Source organism: Buceros rhinoceros, unplaced genomic scaffold (genome assembly GCF_000710305.1).
Source record: "Buceros rhinoceros silvestris isolate BGI_N320 unplaced genomic scaffold, ASM71030v1 scaffold340, whole genome shotgun sequence".
In the NCBI taxonomy this organism is placed as follows: domain Eukaryota; kingdom Metazoa; phylum Chordata; class Aves; order Bucerotiformes; family Bucerotidae; genus Buceros; species Buceros rhinoceros.
Genome location: NW_010391170.1, coordinates 1,733 through 14,792, shown reverse-complemented (window position 1 = coordinate 14,792; position 13,060 = coordinate 1,733). Strand labels below are relative to the sequence as shown.

The 13,060-nt window shown below is 41.9% G+C and overlaps 1 protein-coding gene across 1 annotated transcript in view; it reads right to left on the bottom strand.

The window, feature by feature from the left end:
- Positions 1-10,136, bottom strand: part of RFWD2 (ring finger and WD repeat domain 2, E3 ubiquitin protein ligase) — a gene marked incomplete at its 3' end in the record, with an annotated part of 90,516 nt that extends 80,380 nt beyond the window's left edge. Inside the window, exons 1-6 of the mRNA XM_010140357.1 lie at positions 10,078-10,136; positions 9,005-9,064; positions 7,402-7,499; positions 6,245-6,309; positions 3,846-3,965; positions 2,448-2,516 (exon numbers count right to left, since the gene is read on the bottom strand). Of these exons, the coding sequence (XP_010138659.1) occupies positions 2,448-2,516; positions 3,846-3,965; positions 6,245-6,309; positions 7,402-7,499; positions 9,005-9,064; positions 10,078-10,136 (471 nt within the window). The remainder of the gene's footprint in view (positions 1-2,447; positions 2,517-3,845; positions 3,966-6,244; positions 6,310-7,401; positions 7,500-9,004; positions 9,065-10,077) is intronic.
- Between the last annotated feature and the right edge of the window lie 2,924 nt (positions 10,137-13,060).

The following is a 13,060-nucleotide window of genomic DNA, read 5'->3' as shown; positions in this document are numbered from 1 at the left end:
ATTCCTGCTAGAACAAGGTTTGAATTAAGAAAGGCAAAAAGAGAGTGTTCCTCCCCACAATAAACCCGCTCGTCTGACTCAAAGCTATGCGTAGCTGTGTTGTAGAAGAATTCCGGGTTGCAGCGTGTTCCTTGAGTTCCATCCTTATTTCTTAAACATTCACCTATTACAGCACCAGAAGAAACTACAGTAAACTCTGGCTCTGTTAACCTTCCTCTGCTTTACTGCATTATTAAAACGGCCATTTAAACCCCCTTCTTAGCTTTCAAACCAGCACCTGAGGCTTTCTGCCGTCTGGATACACCTTCTCCACCGGCACAACCTTTCTCAAACAGTAGCTCCTCTAGTACCAACCAGAAAACTCCCTCCTGAGAGGAGTACTTGTCACAAACTCCACCAGCTACCAGGAGGACCTTGCAACTTACTGGAACGGACACATCGACTGGCTTAATTTACCCTATGGGTATAACTTGATTGCTTCTACCCACCAGTCCTCGTCTTAAAGAACGATTGCTAGCAGCAAGTCTGACAAGTCCCCATTTCCCTCAAAATAACTGGTAGCCAGACGCTAACCACTATGGGAGGGAGAGAACTGACAGGTCTGCGCAAAAGTCTCTTGAGATGTGACAGTCTGCATTTCACTTTGGAACATAAAGGGAGGTAAGAAATAACATCAGAGGAAGTCTTGGCAGCAGAGGGAACACGCAAGCAGGGACAGCAATGATCTGAAATAAGCTGTGTGTTCCAATAGGCTTCAGGATGTTCCCAAGGCCATATTCAGAGGATCTGCAGCAACATTAAAGTTTCTTTAGCCTTAAAAGAGATGGTGTTCTTGTACATCATTACTCAAGCCAAGAGCAGATGCAGATGAGAGGGGAAAGGTTTCCTGGGCATTGAAAAAATCAAAGTCAGTGGTGGAACACTGTGCTGTGGCACGTTAAAAACCAAAACCTAAACAATTTCCCTTCCCTTCATCCATCCCACTCAGCACACGCAAACTGAAGTAGGTACCAACAGCCCCTCCTTCTGGGAGAGCTAACTCAATTTCAACTGGAGGAGGAGAACGTGAAGCCATCACCAATGTTGTGGTACTGCCCCGAGCACCAGGGCACTTGAATCACTACAGGATTACTCAAGGAAGAGCACCCTGGCTAAGCTCTATATGAGCCTCCCAAAGCACCTACTTCTAATTCACCCCCTAGACAAAGGCGGCGTTACCAGGAAACTTCCCCACTATCTTAACGGTCCCTCAAGCTGCACCGATTCCTGATGGCAGGTGTTTAAGGAGCACCAATGGACTATGGGCAGAGCCTGCACTGGTTCTGCAGTAAAGCAGCAGATACCTCAATGGTTTCGAGCAATGCTTGTGTCTTTGCTGTTTATGCAAAAGCTAATAATAATACATATTTCTTCATTTTTTTCCAACCCAGAACAATTAAATAAAGACTATGCTTCATACTAAACAGGCTCAGAAGTGGAAGCATGCCATTCTGACTTCACCGATACACTTAGTAAAATCTCAGCTCTCACATTTACCTCTGACATTCAGGTATCCTAATAAACAGCATTTTTGTCACTTCTCATAGGATAGTATGCCCAGCCTGGTAGATCTCATACATCACAAACGCAACTATATCTTGGACTCAAATTTTCCCCTTTGGTTAGTTCCTTGTCATTACCCTTGGTGGTTCTGGTCAGAAGGCCATGGATATCTGTGGGCAGACGGACTCTAAACAACTTGCTTTGGCATGACTCCATAACCAGACCCTCAATCCATTCTGGACGAGGCCTCTTGCAACCACCACCTGGGCACGGCTCAAGTTTGACCTTACAGTCACATTGCTGGGTCTTATGTTCTATCAGAAACCATGACCTCCAAGAAAGCTTGTCCTTCTGCTGCTTTCACAATCATTTTTCTGGTATTAGGCTTTATGCATTGCATGATACTATAAATGGTAAGTCCAAAACCGTGAAAGACCACATATGTGATTACGGAGCACTCTCACATTCCTCATTTTGAGATAAATAAGGAAAGGGCACAGAATATTCATTCTTTTATGACACAGCATTAGTCATGGCATTTGATACACTCAAGAACAACATTTTGAGTAACGATTTCACTCCTTTCCCATCTTTCAGTTTTTCCATCACAGAAAAAAATTAATCTTGTTTCAAGAATTTGATGTAAATTTACAGCAAGGAATCTCTATCTTCCCACATGCTTCACTAGTGTGAGAGAGAAAGACAAGTGATTAAAAACCAAAACCATCACATGTAAAGAGATTAATTTTCCTTTCCACGTGGTGTCCCCAGCCTGAGATTTCCCCAAACATGCCTTGCCTTTTCCTTTGCAGAGATAATGCCAGACTAACACATCACTTAAAAAGAAACAGACTGCTAGCAGCCAGCAGGAAAGAAAGATCGCACCCACTGAAACACAAAGTTACCTCTCGTTTGTTTCTCCTGGCAACTTTGAGAAATTCCATGAGGATCTGCAATTGGGCAGCATGGGACTCCTGGAACAGTAAATAAGGATGTGTAACTCTTCCAGACATATTAAGAGAAAAAAAACCATTCAATTTTATACACAGAATTTCACACTGAGCACGGAAAGAGCTTTCATTTAGGGGTGAAGAAGAGAAAATAGCTCATTAAGGCAGTTGTAAGGATGGTAGTTTAACTTTGCCTCCTGGGCTTTAAGGTTTTGTTTGGTTCACGACAAGTTTTTCCACGAAGGCAGAAATCCTTATAACAGCTTTTGGCTGTGCGTTACGAAAGACTCAGTAATAAGCTGAAATGCCTTTCAGTTTTGGCTACTGCATCTGCAATCAGTTTGGAATACAGGTTCTTCACAGACTCATCTGCTGCCCTGGAAGATCATTAGCATTCACTTTGTGATTAATGTACTAAAGCATGAAGTATTTATATAAAAACACCTCCCCTCAAAATTAACATTTGTGTTTATGTAAAGAGATTGCTGCTGAGGATTTCTCCAGTCAGTAAACATATTTTGGGGTTATTTCCTTTCCATCAGAACCACAACTTGTGTAAATATCTTATTCACCCTTGCAAAATCAAGAAGTCATTCCCAATCCAACTTCTCCTCAACCATTTCAAAGCACCATCGAAATCCACCCTCGTACCCAAAGTTCACTGGGCCAGATGTTGTATTCCAGTTTCATTTAGTAGGTCTGGCTCTCCTAACTGGAAAATGATCACTTGAGACCAACAGCGTAGAATGACCAAGTACATGAGCACTGTCCCAAACCAGGTACGTTGCAGATAAGTCACAGGAACAGCTTGTTTCATATTGTATCCATCTTCACACCAGTCTCATATATAAGACATCTGAACTTTCCTTTCAAGAATTAAATGTTTAAAAACCCTTTAGAGATAACTATCACATGAGTTCTATGAGTTCCAGAAGAAACTGAAAGGTGTTTTTTTTTTCTTTTCCACAGCTTCATTGAGTATATCCTTAACCCATATTTTGGACTTCTTTGTGCTTATGACCAAGAAAAATCTGATATTTACTTGTGCAACAGTCAATTTGCCAACATCTCCATATGCCTTTCTCCGCTGTAGCCACTTTCTCTTATCCTTTTCAGCTTTCCCTGCTCATCTATACAACCCTGCCAGCAACAACACTATAAGCACATTATGGGCACTACAGTCAAAACGTCAGTTTGCTACAAAGGCCAATTTCAACACCAAAACAGAAGACAAAAATTCTGAGCCACTAACTCAGCAACAGAATCCTACTTTAAGAAGATAAAAGCATGAAAAGGAAAAACTTCTGACTAGAGAACAGCATCCATTTAAATAGGCCAATAGAAACTTCTTACTGCTTCCAACTGCTTCTTCTTCTGCACCAAAAGCTCCAGCATCAGGTTGACATTGGCCAAGTCAAGATTGTCTTGATCAGTCCCCAACAAATCTTGAATTATCTGCCACCTATGGCCATTCTAGAAAAGAACAAGAGATGGTGGAGAAGACAGTGAGTTCAAGCCATCCAGGGCTATATCCAGCAACAGACAGCAAAAGCTACACGGCAGTATTTCATCCCTTTGTAAAATTTTTCAAACCAATTCTCAGGAATCAGAATTCCCAACTCTCACACACACAGGATACAGCTCTTCCGTCCTGCTGTGTAACTGCTTATCTTATTCTGAAGATTTGTGCTTTATGAGAGCACAGCCGCTACTAGGAAGAGATTATTTCTCAGCCACAGTCTTATCTGATTTGTGCCCTAGTTTCTGAAAACATGTTTCTATGCGAAGAAAAAAACCCGTGTTCATCCAAGCTTAGCTGGATTACATCTATCTGAAATGCTGTTAAGTGAAAACACCTTTTAATTTTTTTTCCAAAGTAACAGGTGAAGCCCTCATGCTAAATTCCAATGAAAGAAGATAGTATCAGATTTTTTTCTATTCTCACCTCCCACGCTACTCCACTTAAGAGTATTTCATGAGAAACGTGAGAGCAGGAAAGAAAATGGAACTCATCAGGGTGATGCTCTTGTTCACTCCTTCCTGAGGAGGACTCCTTAGAGAGCCAGCACACTCCCATGCAGCCCATTCTTCCCTACAGGCTGTTTGCTCTTCTTGTCAGTAAAAAGGAATCTTTTAGCACAGGAAAGCCTGAATAATAGGTTAATGCTAATATTGCCTTACATCAAAAAGCTTCAGGAACAAACAGCAGCATCTGAAAGGTCTTTAGGCCTTTTAAGACACGAAGCTGGATCAAAAAGTCTGCTCTATAAAAGCTATGATCAAGATATTTAAATCTGCAAGACCTAGAAGTGCCATCCAGTTTAAACCAGACATTTCCTCAGAGGCTTTAGCCTATTTCTATTTACTAGATTAAGACAAATAAAACATGAAACATCCACAGAGAACACGCAGCTTAAGTTTTTACACAACTGTCAACAGAACCTGTGGCAACACAGGCAAAAAACTCAATTTCATTCTGGAACAATTGGGGGGGGGAGAATGTAATTTTTAAGCAAGTCAACATGGTTTGAGACAAACTTTAACATAACAATGTACTAATTAAATGTAATAGTGCTGAACTATTCACAAAGCTTCAAAGACGCCTTAAAGTGATTTCTTAATGAGACAGTCCATGACCAAGAAGCAGTGCATTTGCTGCAACATGCCTTGAACGACTTCTCTTAATATCAAAAGTAATACAAGAGGACAACAGGCACATTAGGAGCTGGTACAACAGCTAGTTTTCTCTTTTTGGAGAAGCCAGTATTTTTTATTTGCTGCCAAAGTTACTGTACCTGCCTTCAGGTCAGCTGCATGCGTTTTAAACCAGGTATGGCTCATGCATATTTTATATTGAATACGGCATAGGACTATTTTATATTGAATATAAACTCTCACTGTGAATAAGCTAATGAATTCTTAAAGCATGCTCTTTCCTAAAACACGACCACCAAATGCATTGCTTTCTGCAACACAGCCCCTAAGTTAAAAACCCTCTCTGTTGAAGTGCTATTAACTGACAACAACAGGGTCTCCATGATTTTTGACGCTACTTTGCAACATTTTTTATGAATTGCAGAAGCCAAGGAAGGAATCCAGACAGAGCAAGACAAACATGCAAGTTTCCTGGTTAATGTCATATATTCTTTCTGATCTTAACGTACGAGAGCATCCACTGCTGCTGTACAGGGTCTTTCATGAACTGAGGTCACAGATCATGCTCTGATTCTGTGACAAGAAGCAGCTCTAGAAGATATCCAGGCAGCTTTATCTGGGATCAGCATCAGAACACCAGCACTTGAATGCATCCTTCTCCCTCTTGTGGTTGGTATTAGCCTTCCTCCCATTTATTTCTCTGTAAACTCAGCTTCTCACACATGATCAGACAAGCCTGTGGAACTTCTAATCATCCATTACTCTTGCTATAGCTGTAATTTCCAACACTGAATGAAAATTATTACCTTTAAACAAGTGTTTCCACGGGTAGTTTCCCAGGTTATATTCAAACACATCACAGGACACTTAGCTACACTAACACAGCTTGTCTCTGCACATAACACTAGCAGGAAGAACGAGAGTTACCAAGGTTGAAGGGATCTAGCGCCACTGATATTGCTATTATTTCCTCCTAAAGCAAGTTACAGCATCAACTCAACAGCATAATTTCTTCTAAATCAAACCACATAATGACACAACTGCTGCACAAAAACATTAAATAAAGTAAAAAAGTTGGAACATACGGTGCTACTCACTGAATGGTCCAATTTGAGTCTTTTCTCCTCAGATCTTTGCTTCTGTTTAAGAATAAGTTCATTGACTAAAAAACATAAATGTCAGGGAAGAGATTGATTTAAAGTTCAAAGATTGATTTAAAACAAGTATGATTCTACCTCAATAGTTTTTCTGCAGTTATTAATTCCACAGTAAGATTATCAGTAATTAAAACTGTAGATTTCCCTGCTTTTTTTCCTCATCAATTTCTTCTTTTGTCAAGGAATACAATTCCTTTGACAAAGAACAATTCCTTGACAAAGTTTTCCAACTCCAAAGCAGAAGTGTATCACAGAAGAATATAATTTACTACAGCTCAAAAACAGGCACAGCTGAAGAGAACAACGTTTTCCTTTAATCACCATGTGCATTTTTAAAGATATATTTTTGCTACAGTTTTATTTCACATCAATTTAGTGTCTGGTGTGAAGAGTGAAAGAAAACTTCAAGCCTTCACACACACATTTACAAGCTTTTCTCCCCTCCACCACAGCCCTCCACCCCCTGAAGGCAGGTGCACAGTACAATTGAGTTTTGATATTTCACACAGCAACATGTTTCCTTCGATCCCCATAACAAAGTTTCAAACTCTATTTCCAGTCAGGAACATTTTGCTCTACTGTTTAAGAAGCAATCAGTTAGGATTGCATAGGTCTGTGTATGGATAGCTTCTCTGTATCTAATTTACACATACTTACATCACATGGACCTCACTGCAGCAGCCAAAACAGCACAATATGTAATACAGCCTCCCCCTTCAGCGCCCGTGCTTTGTAAACAGGGCATGTTCTTGATTATTAGACAGACAACAGCGCAAGACAACAAAAGTAAATAAGAGATGCAAACCTCCAGCCATCAGAAAAACATCTTCGCTTTGCTTTTCTTAGCATGCAAACAGCAGCAAGTCAGCCTCACTACAGTAACTCAGTATACAGAGCTGCTGGAGGCAGCAAAGTATTAGCAATTTATACTACTAACCACTTCATTTTTTTCCAATAAAAACCACAGTTGACCAAAGGGCTGACATTTGGATTTTATTTTCAATACCCAGAAGCTGGTTATTTATAGGACAAATTTCTAAGTGCCCGCCTTCCTTAACAACCGAGATGTTTCTTGTGCAAGCAAGCCCAGAGCTCACCTAAGAAGTTGGGATAAAGATGGTCTATGTTGTCCACCACATAGTTGCATTTGGGACATCTGTTATTGTCCTCCAAGCTCTGGTGAATACATTTATAGCTGTTCAGAAACAACAAGAAAAATGGAACAAAACAAGTGAGCCAACATGAACGGAAACATAAGCACAAGGTAAATAATATCAACCTTAGATAAGGTACTTTGTGTGGCCAAGATCCTACAGTGGAGCCAAAACGTGCCAGTATTAACTCAGAGCGTGCTACGGTAGAAAGACAGCAAAATTTCTTGGCAAAGATTACAAAAACTATTTATATACTTCACTCTTGCTTTCCTGAGGATTGTGGCAACACGGATACTTCAGCCACGCTTCCATCTCGAACTCGCATCCCCCTTCCACAGGTAGGGGCTAACAAACAGACTGCATTATTCAGAAGCAACTCTTCTGGATTAGCCAAATACTTGGCAAGCGACATTAGAAGCTATTACACATTTTGGATAATTGAGCAGAGGAAATGCTTCCACCAACCACTCACACTTCCCCTGACCTCCTAGCTGTAGTTCTTGCCAGAAGTGAATTCACAAGTGCTCTCTGTCAAGTTTGTAGAGAGACAGAGTAACGACAAGATGCACTTCAGCATGAGATTTAAGCATGTCACCAAGACCCTAGCTTGATGTCAACTGCTGGTAGAACATCATGCAACGACAGTGTTACTCTGTTCTCTCCAAACAAAGATACTTGAATGCTTCTCATCTTGGGCTTTTAAAAAAAAAAGTTACAGATCACAGGGATAAAGTGTTACTACAGAGGGCATAAAATCAACTCTTATCTTACCTGTTGCAGGTCAAAAAGTTTCTGAAAGTTAACTGAATCTGCTGCTGGAGAAAGTGCTTTATGCTACTGAAATACTACTTCTGGTAAAAGGTAGGTGATTTGTTTCCAGTTGACAGACACCATAAAAGTATAATGTGCTCAGGACATTAAAATATCACAGTCCAACACGCATTCCAAACCCTAGTTGAGAGGGGCAGCAGATAGTTCCACACCTGCCCCAGAGGGTTCTTGTACTTCTCCAAGCGAAGTACAACTCCTCATGACAGCCAGAGATAACAGACTGAAAAATAAGTGGATCTTGGGCCAATTTCATACAACAGAAACAAGCCCAAAGCATATCCTCTCTCAAAATGTTTACCTTGCAATAGGCAATGCGGGAGTCACTTCAACGTAGGCAATGGGAGTCACTGTACATGGCCTGTCACGAAGGCCAGGAGGATCTCCCAACACCAGCGCTCACTCCCATGACCTTCACTGGGGTGGGTCCAACAGAAGCAAAGTGATAAACTGGTCTGACCTTGGGCACTGGATGCTACCAGCAGTTTATGACTTTTCTTCTTTACAGAGGAAAAAACTGGTAGCACAACATTTGTTTTAAACACAAAGACTTCTTTAAAATCTAACTAGTACCTTCTTTTAAAATTTTATTTTAACGTCTTCAGTGCAGGGACAGAAGACAGAAAAGTAACAGAAACTCAGAAGGAAAGGGATTCACAACAACATCAGTGCACACACACTGTAAGAGACATTTTGTGCATTACAAAAAAAATCTTACCAGAAGCTGTGTCCACATTTTGTCATGTAGGCTTCTTCAATCATATCAAAACAGATGGGGCTGAAAATGAAACAAAAACAACACAAACCAGATCACAAAGATGTCTTTTTATGTTAAAAAAGGAAGGAAAGTAGTATTCATTCAAAGCAGACACCTAATCACGCTGAGGTACCATTTTTTGTTTCTGAAACCCAAGAGAACACAAGAGCAACCAGGCAGCATAGAGATCAAAAGGGCAATCAACTGTTCTTTGAACTCGGGTTGATACTGCAGTTTGCTACAATTAGAAACCAGGTAAGTGTTCAGCCTTGAAGCTTTCAACAGTTGCAAACCAGCCAAACAAACCCAGAACACCTTCAACAGGCAGGGCTGCAGAAGAAGCTCCTCACCATCTGCACTAGGTTTCAAACAAAATGTTAAAAACCTGGTTTTCAAATGAACAGACCTTTATGAATGGCATCAGAATTAGTTCATCCTTCCTTTTTTCAGCCAATAGCTATCTACAATTAAAAAAAAAAAAAAAGACTGAGCAGAACAGAAATGGTCACGATGTCACAAGAACAAGATCTAATAAGCAGGAGGCAAAGGTGCCAAGGCAGGGGTGTGCCTGCAGAGCAGTGCCAGGCAGCAGGCAGGGCTGAGGCTGCTGAGGAGCACAGCAAGGGTACAGCACAGTCAAGAGAGGGAACCAACAGTCACACATGGTGTTACAATAGCAAAGGAGAAGACAGCAAAGGTAGAACATGGAACTGCTCATAAGGAACAGAGATTCCAAGACTAGTCAGTGACCCAAGTGCAGCCAGGTCTCTGGGAGGGATCACCACAGACCAAGCAGGTAGCTGAAGAAAAGGAGGATATGCAAGCAAGCAGTGCTCCACGGGAACCTGAGCAAGACAAGAGAAACGGGAATTCAGTGAGATAGGTAGTGGCAGAAATCTGTCTCATCATCAAGCGGCTGTGACATGTTTGAAAGGAAACTGAAACACAAACGAATGCAGAGGAGAGATGCATTTAACTTCCAGCGCTGCCTGCGGCTGCTGTCCTGATAGCTGGCAAGTCAGGCTGTCACATACATACTCATCTTCAGGTCTTGACCAGCTTTCTGGCGAGATGCTGTGGACAGCAACGTCATAATTCTGCATGTAACACATATATTACCTGTGCTACAAGCTTCACCTTGCTTTCAAGCCCTTTCAGAGATCCAAATGCTCTACTCTCACTCCCACAAGCCCACACCAATCTCAGCTGCTCAGAGAGGTTTTCACCAGCATTTGTTTTCTTCAGAAACAGCCTCTTCTCCCACCTTCTGCCAAGAAGGCAGTTCCCACAGAGTTGAGCTGTTAATAAACTGTTAACAAGTTTGAAGAGCACAAATCTTTTCAAATCCAAGATCAAAAATCCAGATCCCACTGAAAAAAGCAATGCTTGGCTGAGCAGGGGAGGGGAGCACCTTGATTTCTCCCCTGTTAGCACTCTGCAGAAGTCATTCCCACTTTCCGTCACCCATTTTAGAGGATGCTAATATTTGTTGCTCCATTAGGCGCTTAAAAATAGGAAGGAGGAAATACCTCTTAAATAATTATTTTTAAGCCCACAGAGGGGAAGCTGTGGCCCCTGCCAGCACAATCCCCCTCTGAATCACCACACTGGAAACTCTGGATGGCTTGAAATGTTTGTCCAACCTAACATACAAACCAGGTTATCTTAAATACTCCACCAAATCATTTGTACAAACATAACATAAACGCTTCAAACCATAATGCTATTCTGAGACCACGGACCCACCTCCAAAGAAACCTCAAAAATAATTAACATGGACCTGCCACTCCTCTACCCTGACAGACCCTTCTCTGCACATCATTTATCTCGAGTAGCATTGACTTCAGGCGTTCAAGTCACTGTTTCCAAGTTAAAAGATATTTAGTTTCAAGGCACTTAGTTTTAGCCAAAAAGAGTGGACTAAGGAGATCAGGCATCTTCATATTCTATTAACTGGCCTTTTAAAAAGAAGGTCAAAGACTTATGGTTATATGAGTGTCTGAGGCTGGTTTCTCTCCACTGATGATGAAAACCTTCTAGTCATGCTGCGAAACATAGTTCCACTCTGTACTGTGCTAAAAACTGCTATTCCCCACAAGGCCAGACTCCTAATGCCCTGCCTCCAAAAAGCGCAGCAATCAACAAGGCTGTAACACTCCTCTGCCTGCCATGGGACACCACAAATTAGAGCTAAAAGAGGAAGACTACCTCCTAACACAACAGTCACCCAAGACCACTGTTCCCAAACTTACCCTTCCTCATACCAGTTTGCTTGGAGAAATGGCAGAGCCAAAATAGTTGAGGAAAAGAGCAATCAGAGCCAGCAAACGTAGCCATTCAGCACCAGCGTCATCGTTAACAGAGCCTGAAGTTTCCATTAAGACCTGTTTCCTCCAAAATGCTCACTGATTTAAAAAGGGAAACAAGATTGATGGCTTTTAATACTCCCTGAAGCCAAGCTGCCTGTAACACGCGGAAGTTCCTATGCACCAGTTGTTTTAAGTTAACCTACGACAGAGGGAAGATTAGGAAAGCAGTGGAGTGATGGGGACTGGAGACATACTACAGCTTGTAGAATACACTGAGCAACACAGGTATGACGAAATCAAGGCTTCCCCGCACAAGGTAACTCTTATTCTCTATCTTAGCAGCAGAGCCAGGTAGAAAGGATGGAAATGATCTTGACAAGCCAAAAATGTCACTGATCTTCTCCAGATACTGATGCCTTGTTTGTGGTCACTATAAAATTTCAACATGTTTCAGATTTCCTTCTGCTGCAGCAAACACAACCAGCTCCTCCATCTGATTCTGCTCCTCTTTGGTCTAAGCAGAGAGCAGGACTTGCTGCAGGCTCCGTCCTTCACGTGGAAGGTGGCCAGGTTAAAGATCACTGCCATTACGGTCTACTCAACATGAAGCTCCAGTGTAACAACAGATTATAAAACCATCGTTGTCCAGGGAATGCAAACAGCTTAGAAACATTGTTTTCAGTTTTTTAATTGTTTTTAAGAACCCATGAACCTGCAAGTCCACCTGTAAAGGAAGCACAGAGTCCTCCCCACACCCAGGTTCACTGCGGGTACCTCCCCAGGTCAGTATGCAACATTCCCTCTTCTACACGGGTCTTACTTGTGCTAGAGCTCAGAAAGAGCAGCCACTGAAGGGACAGCCAACAGTAAGATCCCCTCCATCCATGCAGCAAAGCGGAAAGTTTTAAAGGGGTTTAGTCAATCACAGATTAGGAGGGTTAGTCTAAGGCCTGAGAAAACCATAAGCGATTACACTGCTGGATGGGAGGAAATCCTCTGACAAGAGGAGTCCCTTTCAGGTGCTCTCCAGGCAAGTGGGAACAAGGCCCGGAGGAACAGCACAAACTCCACTTTGAAATTCTACATCCTGCACTGTGAGAAACCAAAAGCTTCCCCCTTTTCTAATAAAGCTGTCCAGTAAGTCAGACCTATTTGCTTTCCTGACTAGAGTTAGGCATTTGCAGGCAGAGGCTGATACACACCACAAACAGTACACACACTCACAAACTGTCGGGCGTACACTTGCTAAACATTTCACAACCAGACCAGCAACATCTGCCAATGCTTACACTAAAGCCTAGGCCTCACACTGCTGAGAGAGCACTTTCAGAAGACAGGTAGGGCAGTTGAGCGCTTTAGACACTATTTACAGGATTTTCGAACATCAAGGTGCAAGTGGAACTCACCCAGACTTGTTTCCTCTTTCCCCACCTTTAGCACGGTACAGGCAGAATCTACCACTGAGTTTATACCTGTAGCTAACAGCAGCTCATAGCCCATGTTCAAAATAATTACCAAATGTTCCCCACAGCTGGTAGCATCTTGAAAGTGTCCTTACAGGAAAAAAAACCAGCATATGGAAAACTTCTGTTTCTCACACTGAGCTATCCAAAGCTTGTTTAAATTCATTATTTAAACCTGCGCACACACCCCTGTCTTAGACATTGCTCAAAATTCCAGAGTTGCCCAGTTGGGTTTATTTCTGCAC